Consider the following 20,393-nt stretch of genomic DNA (forward strand, 5'->3'; position numbering starts at 1 on the left):
TGATCTAGCATTACGCAAGTGAACATTAGAACAAAGTAATGGCGAGATGGCTTTGGCGCTTTACTACTGTACTTATTTTCACATCAGACAGATGGTATATTTTGCTTTTAACCGCCCCGGCGCTGCAAGAGTCGGTTTCCATTCTCAGACTGGTTATGTTAAACTTGTTAAAACTAATGACTCCCCAATTTCTTATACACCTGTGAAAGAGAGAGTCTCCCGACCAGCACGCGTCTAATGAAAGGAGGAATTTTGAGCTTCAGTGGTTTAAGTCGAAAAGCAATTACAGCATTGAATTAGTTTTCATATTAAAAAGCAATTGAAAAGGCCCAGGGGTTAACCATTTCCTGCACGGTCATCTCTCTCACTTTTACACATAAAGAGCATTTAATCCCGTTACAGAATGACACTCGTTGAAAATTGAAGGCGACAGAGTTGACATGCAACTCTTTTTGTCTTCGTCATCCGTCCGCACGCTCTCCGCTTGTTCAAAAATTGATGTAGCCCTATCAGAAGAGGCCTTAATTGTTTTTCTTCTCCCTACGCTCATTCTTTCCTTTTCCTCTTCCTCATGGGGCACACTGACAGATTCTGCTCTGAAACTTAATGAACTTTGAAATAGAACTCTCAGCCACAATTATCCCCTCATAGGTGTGTTGTCACGAAATGATGGCACTATCTCCGCACAATTACCGAGAAAGCTGTGGCTAAACATGTGGCCGACCTCTTCGGACCTGCTTTCTGGGTCGTGCTGGCCATTAATATTAAATGACAGAAGCGACTGGGACACTGGAGCCACGGAGTGACATTAACGCAGAATGACAGGGTGACATTTTGCCCACGTCGCAAGGAGCTTTATCCTGCGTTTCTCTATTTGGAGGCCTCTAATTGCTCGCTCACATTTTGAGACGGTGTGAGACAAGCTCTCAGAAATCGATAAACACGTTTTGGGGACTAAAGGCCATTCGGACCCCCACCCGCATCACACTCACGCAACACACATTTCACACTCACACACGTTTAGGATCAAACTGCTGTTTTTAAACACGCCAGTTAAAGCACGCAAATGCAGGCAAGAGAAGGAACATTTCAATTTGCTATTGTTTTGGTCATAGCTTTGAAGTAAACGAAAGTTTTTCCATATCACTCTTCCTTTGAAATTGTTTTACTTTTAATAATACTGCACAACATTTTGTTTTATGGAAATTCAATTAAAGTATTAAAGAATAATTCAAGTGTGGTTCCCAGAATTAAAAACAAACCCAGATTAGTGAACATTAAACAAAGACCAACAGTGAAAAAAACAACAAAATGGACAAACACACATAAACCATGACAAACAAACCAGAAAGAGACAGATAATAATACAACTGACATTAATCCCTTAATAACGTACCAATTTAAGCATGGATCAACTAAATTAAAACGTCAACGATTATGAAACAAATACACTACCTGACAAAAGTCTTGTTGCCTTTGCAAGTTTTATAAACAACATAGTAGTTGATGATTTGGTATCATAAGTGGCTTATATGAAATTCAAAGGCCTCTAGATTGTGTTTATTGAACTAAAATAAAATATGATATTTTCTTGATTTTTAATTATTTAATGAGGACAGTAAGGTCTGACTTTGCTCAGACAAAAGTCTAGTCACTTAACAGAAATAATGTACAGTATAGACTATAAAGTCATGGTGCAGTGGAAAAAGAATCAATATTGTGTATGACTCCCGTGAGTTCTGAGGACTGCATCCATACATTTCTGCAATGACTCAAATAACTTGTGAATATAGTCATCTGGAATAGCAAAGAAAGCGTTCTTGCTGGACTCCCAGTGTTCATCAAGATTCTTTGGATTCATCTTCAATGCCTCCTCCATCTTACCCCAGACATGCTCAATAATGTTCATGCCTGGTGACTGGGCTACCAAATAGTGGAGCACTTGAACCTTTTTTGCTTTCAGAAACTGTGATGTGGAGGCTGAATTTTGAGGAGCGCTATCCTGCTGAAGAATTTGCCCTCTCCTGTGGTTTGTAATGTAATGGGCAGTACAAATGTCTTGCAGGCTGTTGATTTTCCCATCCACTCTGCAGATCTCTCGCATGCCCCCATACTGAATGTAACCCCAAACCATGATTTTTCCTATACACCAAACTTATTTCTGTGAGAATCTTGGGTCAATGCGGGTTCTAATAGGACTTCTGCAGTATTTGTGATGATTGCGATGCAGTTCAACAGATGATTCATTGAAAAAATCTACCTTTTTCCACTTTTCCAAATGATCAACTAGAAGTCGAATTATTATTTGTTGCTCTTATAATTGAGATTGTCAGATAGTGTTTATCACAAACTACAACAGCATGTTCAAAACATACATACATTATACATTAAACTTAACATACTGTACATGCATACACACATACAATACATGCATTAAAGTGTTGCATTACAAAATTATGAAAGTACTTAATAATTTGTAACGTTGATATAAACAATTTTGTACAATAATTAATAATTTCACTTATAATGTGGCAAGGAGGGGAAGAGGAGATTATTACAACAATTGTAAAAAACTAAAAACTAATTCATTATATACAAGCTATTTAATATTTTTGTTGACTGCTACATTTAACGCATCATGTTGAGTATTTTCCTTTCAAATATTAACCCCTTTCACACAGTATTACCGGTAAATATCCGGGAAATTTCCAGAGTGACTTTACCGGTAAATTAAAAAACGCGCTGTTCACAAGGGCAAGGAGGTTACAGAACTTTTAAGGAAAAGACCGTTCACACATCCATTCCAATATACTGGTAAACTCTGGCATCATTAGCCATAAATTATCTTTGAACAGATGCGCTTGTATTTGTAAACAGAAGGGTTTTGCTTTTTTTGATAGTTTCACTTTTATTTAAAGCTTTAGCATTCATGCAGCTGTGTCCCAGGTACATTCAAAAGCAGAAGCACAAGCCATAGCTAAATGTTTACACATACAAACATTATTTGACTGACTACTAGCTGCTTAATGTATCTGGAAAAGCATGTTATAAACGTGAACATGCTCTTTCCGGAAATTTTCCCTCTAAGTTTACACAGAGCAGCATTCTGGCAAATTACCGATAATGTTACAGCTTCTCTTCCCGGAAAATTCCCGTAACGAATTTACTGGTGTTTTCAAAAAATGCTTGTTTACACATGATCCCTTTCCAGAAAATTTCAGGTAATTTTCTGGAAAGGTCTGTATGTGTGAAAGAGGCTAATAATACATGATTTAAAATTCATTCATTCATTTTCCTTCAGCTTAGTCCCTTATTTATCAGGGGTCGCCACAGCAGAATGAACAGCCAACTATTTTGGCATGTGTTTCATGCAGCGGATGCCCTTCCAGCTGAAACCTAGTGCTGGGAAACACCCATACACACTGTCACATTCACACACACACACACTCAAACACTATGGCCAATTTAGTTTGTTTAATTCACCTATAGTGCCTGTCTTTGAAATGGGGGGGAAACTGGAGCACTCGGAGGAAACCCACGCAAACATGGGGAAAAAATGCAGACACCATGCCACCTAATTTATTTTAAATAATATAAAATAATGAACTTTACCATCCATTTATACCGATAAATTCGACTTTAACAATGCCCAGCTATAGAGGCAATGGGACATAATGACAGAGACAAGGCAGACGGGCCCTCATTACTGAGAAGATTTTGTATGGAGAGCAGAATCAGGGCTGAAGAAGATGAGACAGCGAAGGTGAGAAAGAGCCCGGGATCCGATGTGACGTTTGGACATGACTCTGACACATGCAGTCTGAATCACAGATCAAATGGCCACCGCTTGTGCGTGTTTGTTCCTAGCGACTCGGACAAACAAGCGCAGCTGCTTTGTGACAGAAACAGAGCGATTATGCATGCATTAGTGTTTTGATTCACGCTTGTTTACCTCTCTCTCTCTCTGCAGGCACTTCTGTAATGCAGGTAACGGCCTTTGACGCTGATGACAGCACCACGGCGAATGGACTGGTGCACTATCGCATCCTGAGCCAGACGCCTCACATCCCCATTCCCAACATGTTTACAATTAACGGAGCCACCGGAGAGATTAGCACCATCGCAGCGGGCATCGACAGAGAGGTCAGTTGCGTCTCTGGTTTTGACGGACTCTTAAAAGCAAGCAGGCTTCCAAGAATCATCTGCGGTTGTGTATCCTATTTCTAAGAATTGTTGATTTGTGGTTGTGATGCATTTGGTATTCTCTTCTGGTAATGAAAGGCATCGTTTACTCACCCTGATGTTGTTGCAGTGGCGTATATGCTATTTTTTTTTACCACAAAAGAAGGATTCTTAAAGTGTTCATGAAATCAAAATGCAGTTATTGATATATTATTGTTAATGCTAATACACTGAAAAATCTGACCATCTGAATGCAAAATCTGACCATCTAACTGCTTCCACTCTGGAACTGCTGTCCTTCTCTGATTATATCAGTTTGATAGATATGCTTGAAATATAGTTACGCATGTCCAATCGTCAGTTTGAAGCAGGTGAAAGATGAGAGGAGGAGCATAAAAATGAAATCCCAGTCTGACTCTGTATTTTGTTTTGGTTAGCAATATGTCATCATACTAAAATAAGAGTCTATTGCAACTACCGGTTCACATGGTTTTTAAAGAACCCCTATTATGCATTAAAAAGGTAATATTTCTGGTTTTGGGGGTCTCCAACAACAGGCTGATATGCATGCAAGGTCAAAAAACACTTTCATTGTCTTATAATATGCATTTATTTTTACCTTATTATCCCAACGACTCCCAAATTATTCGTTCAGCGATTCATTTGTTCCCAAATCCTTTCTTAATGCGATGCTAATCTGTGCTGATTGGTCCTATGACCCAGTCTGTTGTGATTGGTCGACTGCGTTCAGCACAAGACAAAAGGTGCGTTTGACTTCATGCAGCGCTGCGCAAACCGATCAAAATCTGTCTTAAACCGGTGCACGATGGTTAGAAATTTTGTCCGGATTGATGCTGCGCCGATACCATGTGACTGTCACATGTGGCACCAAAGTAGCACGACAGCGCTCTGAGATCAGACGGCAGACTCAGCCAGTGCAGCATCTGAAGAGCGACTGCTGGATCTGCGATGACGACACGGATATTACACGATTGGCCGAGTTCACCGCATGACAAAAATCACATGTGTTTTGGGTTTATTATTGGACAAATTCACTCTCACAAAATTCAAAACAAACATTTAACTTTTTATACAATCTCTATCTTGTACACATCATGCTTATTAAGACTAAAAATATTTCACTGCAGTATCATCTTTTGTTCAATAATTTGTTCATAAAGACTAGATTGTTTACACAGGTTTATTCTAGCTTTTTATGCAGACTATTCACTGTATTCAGCTCCATAAATGATTTAAATGATACATTTTAGTAATTAGCCTATATATTAACTCAAATAGGTATTAAAGACTTGTAATTAAATAATTATCTTCATTAATCTTGAAAAATTTCATAACAAATTAAGTAAAAAAATATTTTATTAAATATAAAAAAAATGTATCAAAAAATATTGTATTTCCTGTCTAGCCGTTTTTGCAGAAATGTTGAGTGACATTGATTTCTACTTAAAGTGTAACTTAGCTCATTTATCTTGCTCCTCTTGTTCAATCTATTTTTGGATTAAAGTGCTCTTTTAAAAATGCTTTTTTTTGTCCAAAATATCCCAATTCGTGGTGATTTATTTCCTTTTTATGTGCCCTCTCGTTTCCCCCTATATTTCTCATGCGTTTGTTATAGGCTACTTAAATTTATTTATAATTATATATAATTATATTATTAACTATAGTTTGTGGAGACTGTATTCTGTTTTATTTGTACGGCAAATCTTTTATTGTTATAAATAAATTAATGATGATGAAACCATGTGATTCGGTCATGACTGCAGCAACATTGAGTCCCGAAGTGTCCGGCCTGATGGCTCCATTTACAACTCCGCCCCCGTTTGCGCTCGGACGCCGAACGCACCTAAAGAAAAAATGCCCACCACCGCTTATCAACATTGTTGAAGTAGTCAGAGTGCAGAATATATGTGTGAATTAGAAATTATTTGGAGTAAATAGTTATTATTTGGTGAACTATCCCTTTAAATATGCCTGAAAAATGTTAGCATATTCTTACAAACACCTTTCAGAGTATTTGTTCCATGAAGAATGTCTAGTCCTCCCTTTGTGTCACATCAGCATTCTAATGTAATTAGTTGTAAGCTATAGTGTGTATGAGCATGCTTGGTATGGTCCCTAGTCTCCTGTGAGCAACATTTTAAAAAAGACACTCTTGGACTATAACAAACAGTGCTTTTAGAATCAACTTAATGATCAGCCTGTCCTTTGAGCTGTCTGTGACCTTTTCAAGCTGAAGTGCAGCGATCTGCCCTCCCAGAACACCCCATCAGAGCAGGACAACATCCTGCTGCAGCGGCTCCAGTGGCAAAAATACTGCAAAGATCAAGGCTGAATTTCACTTCAGACACACTCAAAGAAAGAAAGAAAAAAAAAAAAGATTCTGTGAAAAAAAGATGTCCTGGTTGAAAGTTGCCTGTACCTCTTCTTTTAAAATCCATTCAGCCCTTAAAAATACACAACGCAATTCTGTAATTTTAAATACAGGTTAAATGAGACAGAAAAACATTTTGTGCTTTTGCATGCTTCTTTGATTGTGTCCATTCGGTTTAGCTTGCTAAAAAAAAAGTGTCTGTGCATCCCAAAGCTAAAATTTCTAAAATGAATACCCAAACATGTGCAGGATGTAAAGTAGGTGGATTTAGGTGGTCATTAAAATTTCAGAGGAAGCTGAGGAATATTAAAGGGTTAGATCATTTACAAAAATGAAAACTATGTCATCTTTTACTCACCATCTGCTTATGAAAAAAAAAAATATTGAACATGAAAAAAGATAGTTTGTTTCTACTACTGGTTATCAGCTTTCTTCAAATCTTCCAAAAAAAAACTAAATAAGTTATATCACTGGATATTTCATTTACAAAAAATAAATGCTATTTTTTTTTTTTTAAAGTTAGGCTATTGATTGTTCCGAACCTGTATGGCTTGCTGAGTAACATAAAATAAAGTGTTTCGAATAAATACACACCAGAGACAGTTGAAGCTTCAAGCGTGAGTGATTTACATGTCAAGTCAATGCCAAGATGCAAATAGACATCCTGAGGTGCGATTCTCATTAATGAGGTGGTGTGACCAACGCGATTAGTGCAAATGAAGTGGTGCGAGTTAAGCGGTTTATGCGTTGGACTTGTCTTGTGCGAATTGCTCGAGTTGGAAAATCTGAACTTCAGTGGTCATTTGCGTCGAGTTAACCAATTAGGAGCTTTTCTTGTAGGGGTGTGATTATGTTGTTTGTGTCCCAAGGGAAAATCCTTTTGCCGACACCTGACAACAGTTCATAAAACTAAGCTCGGCTCAGTCAGAAGTACCTCTGAAAGCCTCCATCATCGAGGCATAGTTTCTTGAGGAGTTGATGAATGCATAGAGCTGGGTGCACCTCTGAAAGGATCTAGTGAAATGAATCTTTTCAGCCCTCCTAAAGCACATAAACAATTACCTGAATAAAATTCATGTTAGCCGTTTAGCAATGAAGCTAGAGTCACCGGGCAGACAGAAGCCCTGCCCATGACACGAATCCGCATCTATTGTGAAGTAATTTTGACGTGCGAATGAATTACATTTGAAGCGTAAATGAAGCGAGTAAACCCAAAATCTTCACGCATCTATTTACACGCGAATAGCACGATTTATTTCGCATGACGAGTCTGGTGTGAACACAGCATTAGAATTTTTTTCCCTGAGTCTTTGAACTTTTAATGGAACGATGTGAAGACTTGAGAGATTTACTTAATTATTATTAATATGTTAAACTGTCAATGTTATAAAAATTTCCAGTATTGTGAATGTAATAGGTTAATTTAAGGCGCTTTGTAAAATAATCTTTATTATTATTATCATCATTATTCATTCATTCATTTTCTTGTCAGCTTAGTCCCTTTATTAATCCGGGGTCGCCACAGCGGAATGAACTCCAACAAGTTTTTACCCAGCAGATGCTCTTCCAGCCGCAACCCATCTCTGGGAATATTATTATTATTATTTTATTATTATTATTATTATTATTATTATTATTATTATTATTATTATTATTATTATTATTATTATTATTATTATTATTATTATTATTATTATTATCATTATTATTATTATTATTATTATTATTAGTTGTAGTAGTAGCATTATTGTTAAATTTAACAGCATAGAAGCAACCACATTGTTCAACACATGGTACACCAAAGAAACAAATAAAATATCCAGTTGATTTCCAAGCAGCGTGTACCCTCATGCTCAGTACAGATGCAAATGAAAAATCATATCTGGGAGTGTCTAGCTTGTCCTCGTTTGCACAACAAGAGATATGTACATGCTTTCCAGCCTTGTTACACTTATTATTTCCAACCCCACCTAGAATTAATTCAGCTAATCACGAGGGTCTGCTTAGTGTCTACTTGAGAATGCGGTTGACTTGATTTTCGATGCATGCGTACATGCACAGACCCACACAAATGAACTCTGAGGGTCATGGGAACAGCTTTGCCATAACTCATCTGAGTCTCTGAGCCTGACCCTTCCCACCAGACGTGTTCCCCTCTTTAACCTCTTCATTAATCCCCCTCTCCATCGCTTCAGCAATCCCTCTTTCTTACAAACACACATACACACTCACACACACGCGCACGCACACACGCGCTACTCCTTAACCTCCCTCTGCTCCACTAATGAGCAGGGTCATTCAGAGGTCCATTCAATTTATCCCAGAATGCTTAAGCGGACCTGCGGGGAAGTCTTTCAACTTCCTCTTTATCTCTCCATCCTACGTGATGATCCCTTGCTTTCACACCACACATTCTGGTCTCGTTCTCATTAACATCATATGAAAATATTGAAATTAATTGTAACCGGAGAGAGCTCTGTGTGTCCAAAAGTACTAATTGTGTGATTTATAGGGTTGTTGGTCAATTGTACTTAATAATAATAATAATAATAATAATAATAATTATTATTATTATTATTATTATTATTATTATTATTATTATTATTATTATTATTATCATACCTCATGCCACATTTGATGACAGAACTTTTTCTTGCCTTAAACACTATTTATTTATTTATTTATTTATTTATTTATTTATTTATTTATTTATTTATTTATTTATTTATTTATTTATTTATTTATTTATTTATGTTAATTTTTTTATACTTTTAGAATATTCTCATTTACTCATTTTAAAAAGGAACAATACTGCTACAACAACTACTACTACTACTAATAATAATAATTATTATTATTATTATTATTAATATAATTTTTTATTATTATTATCATTATTATAAATATAATTCAATATCATTTTAGCTTTTTGTGCTATATATATATATATATATATATATATATATATATATATATATATATATATATATATATATATATATACATATACTCATTTTAAAAAGGAACAATACTGCTACAACAACTACTACTACTAATAATAATAATAATAATTATTATTATTATTATTAATATAATTTTTTATTATTATTATCATTATTATAAATATAATTCAATATCATTTTAGCTTTTTGTGCTATATATATATATATATATATATATATATATATATATATATATATATATATATATATATATATATATATATATATACATATACATATACATATACATATACATATATACTACCTGACAAATGTTGATCCCAGATGTAAGAGCAACAACTAATAATTGACTTCTAGTTGATCATTTAGAAAAGTGACAGAAGGTTGATTTTTCTAATGAATCATCTGTTGAACTGCATCCCAATCGTCACAAATACTGCTGCAGAAGACTCACATGGACCAAAGATTCTCACTGAAATCAGTCAAGTTTGGTGAAAGAAACATCATAGTTTGGGGTTCGGGAATGGAAACATCAACAGTCTGAGGTATCAAGACATTTGTACATTGCATTGCAAACCATAGGAGAGGGCAAATTCTTCAGCAGGATAGCGCTCCCTCTCATACTTCAACCTCCACATCAAAGTTCCTGAAAGCAAAGGTCAAGGTGCTCCAGAAATGGTCAGCCCAGGCACCAGACATGAACATTGTTGAGCATGTCTGGAGTAAGATAAAGGAGGAGGCATTGAATATGAATCCAAAGAATCTTGATGAACTCTTGGAGTCCTGCAAGAACACTTTCTTTGCCATTCCAGATGACTTTATTCATAAGTTATTTAAATCATTGCAGAGATGTATAGATGTAGTTGGCCAAGCTCATGGGGAGTCATACACAATATTAGTTCTTTTTACACTGCACCAAGGCTTTCTAATCTATACTGTACATTACTTCTGTTAAGTAACAAGAATTTTGTATAAGCAAAGTCAAATCTTGCAGTCTTTTAAATAATGAAAAATCAAAACATAATTAGATTTTATTTTGGTAAAATAAACATAATCTAGAGGCCTTTGCCTTTCATTTAAGCCACTTCTGATACCTATTCATTAACTATAAGTCAAGTTATTATTTGTTGTTTCTAAAACTTGGATAATTCAATTCATTGTCAGGTAGTATATATATATATATATATATATATATATATATATATATATATATATATATATATATATATATATATATATATATATATATATTTCAACTCTATTAAAACCATATAACAATAGTATATATATATATATATATATATATATATATATATATATATATATATATATATATATATATATATATATATATATATATTGTCATCTGAACTGAAATTAAATGACTATTTTAAACCACTGTCAGTGATGTTTTATTAAATTAAGCGTCACTGCAGTCACTGCAATGATTTTTTTTTTTTTTTTTTTTGTGCTCAAGGGCTTTTTGGCTCTACAGTTCTATTACAGTCTTCATCATCATTCCTTTGGCATCTTGTTTGAGTTGGCACATAAAGTTCTCTACCCTTCATGCCACATTAGATGACGTTTGCTGTCATCTCAACACTTTCTATTTTCTCTCTGACAAGTTCTCCTAAGTCTGTACCTGGAGCAGTGACTCCTGTTAATCCAATGAGTAAGACTGATCTGGAATATGGGTCGTGGTTTGTTCTGCAGGCAGATAATCTGTCCTCCTCTCAGTACCCTCGGAGACCCTCATTAATCTAAGGTGGTGCTGGTGATGATGAGCGTCTCCTCCACCTGTGCTCTCCAATTAGAACTAGGACACTCGCATGTGTTTGCAAAGCCACCTCGCAAATGGAGCATTTGGAAGATTTTCAACATCACATTCTCTGTCAGTCAAGACGCTGTTGGACCAGGCTGAAAGGAATAGTTCACACAATAAATGAAAATTGGGTCTTTGTTTGCTCATCCTGGTGTCGTTCTGTTTGTTTCTGTATAATGCAGATGGAAATATTGGACAGAATGGCCAAGCTTGTGTTTTCGAGTGAATTAGAGTGGTTGAAAATTGATGCTGATGAGCTCCAAAATAAAAAAAGAGAAAACATGTACATGGATTGCTCTGTCAAATCAACCAAACTACAGATTCATTTTATCAATTTGTCTTCTAAACAGACATGATGAAAGCCATAAGCCAGAAGTACGTATGGGGCAGTAAACTATGGGGCAGTATGACATTGCTCCTTTTCGAGCTTACCAGCTGTCGCTTACCTCTGTATAGACGGCTTTACTGCTGTTTCCAGTTTGTCCAGTAGCTCGCCATGTACGTTGGCGGACTTGAGATGCAGAGAAGTGTTGATTACAATGACAGGATTTGAGTCGAACAAAGAACAGTTCCAGAAAGCAGCTAAGACAAAAACAGAAGCCAAAAAATAAAAAATAAAATAAACAAATAAGAGAATGTGTTTATGTGAGAATGTGGTAAAGTCTGAAAAAAAGTCTAAAAACATGATAAAAATCAGACGAGGGCTTGTTTTTTTTTTCTGGATTGCTTTTTGAAACACTGTCGTTTGGGTTTAGGGAAGTGGGTGGTTAGGTCAATCAGTGCTTTTGAACACTATTGGTTGGGTTTAGGGAAGGAGGGGAGTGGGTCAGTCGATCTTTCAGTTAGTCAACAGTGGCCTCTGGTGAATTTACCTGAGAACAGCAGGCACGAATGGCACTGGCAAAAGAAATCTGAGATCTGAAAAAGTGTACACAGCTGCCTCTGGTGGATTCGAAAAAACAATAACTGCAGAAACAGTGGCTCCTGGGACATCATTGGCTCTCTCCAGAAATGTATATAGTACTACGTTTTCAGAATGAGCCTGGGTTGAAATAAACATTTTTACTAAAGATTTCGAACACATTTACAGATGGTAATAACAGTCTTTATGTATTTATTTTATTTTATTTATTTTTTACTTTGATATTAGTAGATCTAATACTACTACTACTACTACTACTTCTAATAATAATAATAACAATAACAATAAAAAAAAGACTTTACCCATCTATGTTGGATATCACATGCACATCTTTTGACCTTATTCTGCGATGCGGAAGAGTGCTCATTTTTGCAATTGTTTTAGAATTTCCGATTCAGCCACCTATGGGAGAAATGACTAGAAATAATAAGCGACTGAAAACGGTCAAACTACTTGCTCTACAAACAAGCGTGTTCATGAATACATATAACAATAGGTATAATATAGTAAAACAATCTCAATTTGTAACATCAAGCAGCATAACGAGCTAAAATCAATGGAAGTGAATGAGATTGGAAGTCTCGAGCCAAAAAGGTTCCAATGGCTGCTGTGTGTCATGGAAAAAGTTATTTTAAAGTTTTTTTTTTTTGTTTATTTATTCATTCATTTTAGATGTGACTTTCAGTTTAATTTTTTATAAAACATTTTTATCCAATAAACGTAAATTAAATATAAACGTTTTATCCATATAAAGTTTGCTTACTTGTAAATATATTGATATCTTTTTAGCTTGTGATTCAGCTTTTCATTTAGTAGTGTTTCATTCAGTGTGGTTCTTAGGATAAATTGCTGAACTGTACACATTTTCAGTGGTCATAATCCAGATATGGTCACTTTGATCACAACTTTTTTTTTATCACAAGTTCTGTCTGAATGAAGAATGCTGAAATTGGAAATGTATCTTGTTTACCTCTATCAGAATAATGGCATAAACATAACTGTCTAAGTGCCATAACTACTTTTTTCTAAAGTTTACTTTTCCGTGACTCAAGACGTATTAAAGATGTCTCTGTATGATTTTAGATTCTGGTTCTTTGCAAACATCAAAAATGTAGCTTATTTCCCTCTATTAAAGCAACAACATATAACATACCTGTCTGTGTGCCAAAATATATACTGAAATGGTCATGTTGAGGTACATTAGCTTGCCCTCAGTTGTCATTTCTGAAGATTCTATATTTGACTCCTTGTCAGGATTATTTGGAAGAACAGATTTTGTTCATTTTAGAATATTTTGAAGCTGACAAGAGTTCAGACATGCTAGTATTGTAACTCGGTACCACATTGAGATCGCAATATCTATGGATCATACAATGCCTTAAAAATGAAGACTGCAAATGTGTAAACTCAATGACCTGAAAGTATCTTTAAGGCATCTTGAGTTACAAGTATACAAACTTTTCTGCACTCAGAAATTATTTTATACAGTCGTTTGGTTAATGCAGTACATATTAACTGTAAGTAGAGTAATCCAGACTTAGTTTTCAGCTTTAACAAATTATAGCAGGGATGGGCAAACTTGATCCTCGAGGGCCGGTGTCCCTGCAGAGTTTTGTTCCAACACTAGTCAAACACACCTGAACAAACTAATCAGTGTCTTCAAGATCACTTGAACTTTATAGGGAGGTCTGTTTGAATAGGGTTGGAGCTAAACTATGCAGGACACTGGCCCTCCAGGATCAAGTTTGCCCACACCTGATTTGTAGTATTAGTGTTTGTTAGGATTATTCTCTATAATTTTTTATCAAATAAATAGTGTGATTATTAACAAATATATACATAATTTAATTATTTATTATATTATAGGATAATGGTATCTCAGAACTTCCTGACCCCAGAGCTATAGATGCCATATTTACAGATAAGGGCTGTGTGATATTGTAAAAAAATATATTGTGATATCATATTTCATATCATTCAATATCGATAATTATTGAATATGTTTTAACAATACATTTAGGAATATTAAAATTTCTTTCATTTTTTAATTTACCAACATTACTTAGGCAAATAGTTTTAATGGTAAAAAACTAAAATATTTAAACAAAATAGGTCACCTCTTTATAATTAAATAAACATAAGTGTTAAATAGACTCTTAAACTTAAGAAAAAAAATGTTACAAAGTCGTCACCTTAGAATTATAAAGTTCTATCTTACATTTTTGTCAAAATTGAGTTATTGACATATTCTTATTAAATGACAACTTATTTACATTATGAGATGTTTTTTATAAGTTGTTTACATTTTAAGACTTTTTATTTAAAAAACAAATGTTACACATATACAGTTTGCTATATGGAATGCAAAACCTTTGAAGCTCAATATCTCAAAATCATTCAGAACGCAGATAGAACCTTATAATTGTAAGGTGACGAAGTGTAAAGCAGATTAGTTAGTTCTGCATGAATCGCAGTGCGCTCTTGGCATTCGGAAAAGTTCTGATGTTTTTCAACTAGGTGTATGTGGAAAATGCCAGCGCCTCCATTGGAAATGACAAAGTGACACCCTAAGCTTATTGGCACTCAGCAGCCACATTTTAATAAAGCTAAAACTCTTCATATTGTAACTTCATACTGAACTATTGCTAATTATCAAATTATTTCAGTACATTTTTAAAAATCTGAATTTTTGACTAGTTTTTGGTTGTTAAAATAGTCTTAGTTACTTAATTAAAGAACTAAAAATTAAAGAATTAAAATTATTAAATTGACTAAGACATTGCCATTCCTGTCCATAGAGTTTAGATTGTGACCTTATATGAATATAAGCAGCTGTCTAGACACACATACGCACTCACACACACATCTATATCCTAACATTTGCCTTTCTCCATCTGTCTCCTTCACATCCACATTTTCTCATCAGGAGCGTAATCCTCCTTCATCAGTACCTGTAGACTAATTGGAATATTTATGCAGTAATTAGTGAGTTTAAGAAGCCTGGCGAAGCTGGGAGTTCACGTTCACTTTAATGTCACACACATCTGATCAGGTCTGAATACCAATTACCCCCTCACACCGAGACCCCTCACCTCCACACAGCTCTTTAACCTGCCCGCCATCACCTGTCTGATTACAGACGATAACAAGCAGCTCCATTGCCACCTTTTACACTGCATGCCTAAAACTGCAACTGGCATCTTTTCTAATGATGATCTTCACAAATATGTCAATCTTATGCACCATAACCAGCCTTATTCTTTATATTTGTCATTCTACTTTTTCTCTTTTGCACTGCATGAAAGTGTTACATCATCCTGGAAGGAATTAAATGGATTTGGTTCTCATGTGTGCTTTTATGGGGTTAGGGAAGGGATAGTTATTCAGGTAGAATTCAAATGATTTAAAATAAAATAACATAAAATAAAAAAAATCTAACTTTCTCCGTGGAAGACAAAAGAGAATTTGTAAGAATGTTCACACTGTTTATTTATGTACAGTTCATGGGGTTCACACACTGTCAAGTTCATAATAAAATAGTCACCAGAATAAAAGCTTGAAGTTTTAACAATTGAACAATTAATAATAATAATAATACTAATAATAATAATAATAATAGTAATAATAATTGTTGTTGTTGTTGTTGTTGTTATATTTATTATTATTATTATTATTATTATTATTATTATTATTGTTGTTGCTGTTGTTGTTCTTGTTCTTGTTCCTGTTGTTCTTGTTTATTTTCATTGGTATTAATTTCCATTTAAGTTATTACAACATTCCATAAATACTATTTTATAATAAGTAAATTAATAAATTAATAAATTAATAATAATAATAATAATAATAATAATAATAATAATAATTATCAGAGATGGGTTGCAGCAGGTAGGGCATCCGCTGTGTAAAACATGTGCTGGATAAGTTGGAGGTGCATTCCGCTGTGGCGACCCCGGATTAATAAAGGGACTTAGCCGAAAAGAAAATGAATGAATGAATGAATGAATAATAAATGTAATTATTATTATTATTATTATTTTTATTAATAATGACATTTATTATTATTCATTCATTTGTTTTCTTTTCGGCTAAATTTATTTAGCCTATTATTATTATTATTAGTAGTAGTAGTAGTAGTAGTAGTAGAAGTAGTAGTAGTAGTATTGTTGTTGTTGTTGTTGTTGTTGTTATAATTGTTGTTATTGATATTAATATAATTATTGTCGTCAGGGCTGGACTGGGGCAAAAAATCGGCCCTGGCATTTTGAGCCAGAGCGGCCCACTAAATTCAATCAAAATGCTATCTATCTATGCACGTCCAATATTTTTATCAACTCATATTTTATAAAACACAAAAGCCATATATATGAAATAAATAAATAAATACAAACTTTAATCTCAATTTAATTTCGGTATACTGTCCATAAAGATATTTGTTGAGTTCTAAAAAATACACCATTCATTCATTTATTTTTCTTCGCATAAATCCCTTATTTATCAGGGGTTGCCGCAGTGGAATGAACTGCCAACTATTCCAGCATGTTTTATGCAGCAGATGCCTTTCCAGCCACAACCTAATATTGGAAATCACCCATACACACTCATTCACACACACTCATACAATACAGCCAATTTAGCTTATTCAAAACACTATTCACTCAGCCTATATTCAATAATAAACATAATAAAAACTGCCTGCTAATGCATGGGTAAATATTTAAAGTCATCTTTAAAGATGACTTTAAATCAGTATAAATCAGTTAAATCTTTCACCTCATCCTGCTTGCTGTTTCATTATCTAAACAATGAAAACATGATATAAGTCAAATTTGTTTCATTTTGATATTATGATTAACAGACACCAAACAGCCTCTTGTAGCTGCATATTTATATGAGCATCATCTTCACTCTGCACATTTATAACAAAACAGGGCTTAAATATAACTGCCTCCTTTTATTTCCATTGAAAAGAATGAACTTTACCCTGTCTCTTTTGCAGAATATCAGTTTTAATAACCAATAATGGCCATTATAACAGTATAACGTACATTAAATTTAAACGATAAAGGTAAGCAATCAGTCAATGTGCAGAATCAGTCTATGTGGTTACATAAATTAATATATTAGCTTATCATTGCACTCAGCCAAAACAGTTAACTGAGAACAAGTGATTCAAAAGACATAAGAGTTGTTAGATAGAGACAACAAGATGAATATCACGTTTAACAACTATAGTGAGATCAGATCCAGCAGATGAACTGTCTGACATGCACTGTACTCTACTCTCACCTGGGGTTTATTCTCACCCGCTGAACTACTGGCTGAAGGTCTTGGCAGAGAGTGTGTGGTCACGTGATTTGCGCCTTTAGCTGTGTACTAGAATGAACAGAGAACTTTTCAGAATCGCTAAACGAAACGCTGGTGTGTTTCCCGCGATTTCTCTGCGCCTCCCTTGCGTTTCTTCTCTCTGAATCTCGACTATTTTGACAAATACACACAGACGACGCACGCTCACACGGAGTCCAAAATAGGAGTTTGTGATTGGGCCAGCCCAATGTCAGTAAAGAAAAGAACTAATGGGCTGCAGAGTGTCACATGGGCCGGCCCGGTCTGTCTGTCCGGGAAAAAAAGCATCTACTTTCAGATAGTCGCAGATCACAGCAGCGTCAATTAATAAGGCAGAAAAAAACGATAGGCTGCTAAGCCTTTTATGGGCCGATCAGATCATAAGACGATGATCAGCCCGGCCCAAAAAGTATGTCGGCCCACCGGGAAAGTGCCCGGTTTGCCAGATGGCCAGTGCGCCCCTGATTGTCCTCGTCATTGTTGTTGTTGTACCTGTTATTATTATTATTATTATTATTATTATTATTATTATTATTATTATTATTATTATTATTATTATTATTATTTATTTTATATTTATTTATTTATTTATTTATTTATTTATTTATTTATTTATTTATTTTTATTGCTATTAATTACCATTTAAGGTATTATAACATTCCCTAAGTACAATTGTATTCAGAGTAAATAATAATAATTATATTTATTAGTAATAATAATAATAATAATAATAATACATGTCATTATTCTTCTTTATATTATTATTATTACTATTATAATTGTTGTTTTTGTTATTTATTTTCATGATTATATACCATTTAAGTTGTTTTAACATTCCTTAAATACGATTTTGATACAGAATAAATTGTAATAGGTAATGATAAAAATATAATAATAATAATAATAATAATAATAATAATAATAATAATAATAATAATAATGGTATTATTATTATTATATTTTTATTATTATTATTTTTACTATTTTATCTGGTTTTACACACCCAACTGTTTGTTTGTTTATTTATTTATTCATTTATTACTGATTTATATTTTGTATTATTTGTATTTTATTATATATATATATATATATATATATATATATATATATATATATATATATATATATATATATATATATATATATATATATATATATATATATATATATATATATATTTCTTTCTGTCTTTCTAAATCTTGCATTATGTGGTGGCCTGTGTGAAGAACATAGTAAAACCTGAGTGGAAAAGATTAGTGGTCAACCGGTGTCGACTGTCATTATTTGCCCTTTTTTATTTTATTGGCACTGGCATTTTCTTTCTGTCTGTCAGGTCTCATAAACAGTGCTTTTATTTTGACCGTGCAGAGAATGCTAGCCCAGATGCACAGGAGCTCCCGCTATCTGTCTTCATTAGTTTACATGACATCAACCATCAGCCACTCTGATCTCCAAGATATTGCCATTGTCTTTTAAAATAAACATTGGTCAACCTCAAAAAAAAAGCTTGCTAGGACAATCAGATATTAGCATTTCATACAACAGAAAGTATTTAAGAATTCATAAAAACATGTAAACTGTTGTAGAATTTTAAATCCCATGGTGCTTTTCAACTAAACGTAGCATGAATGTTCATTTCATTTGTCAGATTGATGAATGACAGTGCTTGGTCACGGATAGAAAATAGAGTAAAGTGCTTAAAACTTGTGCGGTGGAAGTAAGCGGCATATTTTTTTCTATGTGTATGTGTAGTTGTTTATGAGATTTATGAGGACACAGAATAGTGTAATGACATGGCCTAAGTGTTACTTTGTTAAGTTGGTTTATGAGGACAAGTCTTGCATCTCTGAATTCAAAAAGATTAAAACATCATTCTTAACAGGGTTTTTTGATATATTCAAACGCTGTCACGGTTTTCTGTAAGGGTTGGGATTAGGGGTAAGGTATGGTTTTACGATTTAAAAGTACATTACGCTCATGGAGAGTCCTCATAAATCACACAAACAAGTATGCATGCGTATGTGTGTATACTTGGCGGTTCATTCTGCTATGGCGACCTCTAAAAAAAGGATTAAGCCAAAGGAAAACGACTGAATGAATGAATGAATGAATGAATGAATGAATGAATGACTGTCTATACTTGTTTATGTGGTTTACAAGGACACAAAAATAGTATAATGACATGATCTAAGTGTTACTTTGTTTTGTTGATTTATGAGGACATGTCTTGTGTCCTTGTGATTCAAAAGGATTAAAAATAATACTTAACAGGGTCTTCAAATGTTGTTACAGTATGTCAAAATTTTCTGTGTATTTTCTGTTTTACAATATAAAATATATTACACCTATGAAGAGTCCTTGAAGGCGACATATATCTTGTATTGATCCCTGAATGAAGCATGTTGTAATTGTAAAACAACAAATTGTTTACTGTCAGGGTTGGGTTTAGGGGTAGGGTTAAAGGAAGAGAACAGAATATAGTACAATATAAAAAATTTCTTACATCTATGGGATGTCCCCATAAAGATAGTTGTACAAGTGTGTGAATGTGTGCGCATGTACTGTATGTGCGTTAAAAGCCCTGCATGTCTGTTTCTGCAGCTCTGTGAATCTGTTCGAGCCAGATTGTCCAGGCTGTTGCTTTTCATTACCTGTCTCTTGTCTCTGCCAGAGGCCATGTGGTCTATGTGTGTGTGTGTGTGTGCACGTGGATGTGTGTGTGTATTTATATACAGTATGTGTGTGTGCTCTCCTAGTTGTGTCAGG

At 34.2% G+C, this 20,393-nt stretch overlaps 1 protein-coding gene across 4 annotated transcripts in view; it reads left to right on the forward strand.

Moving 5' to 3' along the window:
* Nucleotides 1-20,393, forward strand: part of cdh4 (cadherin 4, type 1, R-cadherin (retinal)) — a 435,407-nt gene that overhangs the window by 364,755 nt on the left and 50,259 nt on the right. For all 4 annotated transcript variants that reach the window (XM_087271794.1, XM_087271795.1, NM_131086.2 and 1 more), the window contains 1 exon segment: nt 3,971-4,143. In XM_087271794.1, coding sequence (XP_087127920.1) covers nt 3,971-4,143 — 173 coding nt within the window.

This window comes from Danio rerio, chromosome 11 (genome assembly GCF_052040795.2).
Source record: "Danio rerio strain M-AB ecotype USA chromosome 11, GRCz13ab, whole genome shotgun sequence".
NCBI lineage: Eukaryota > Metazoa > Chordata > Actinopteri > Cypriniformes > Danionidae > Danio > Danio rerio.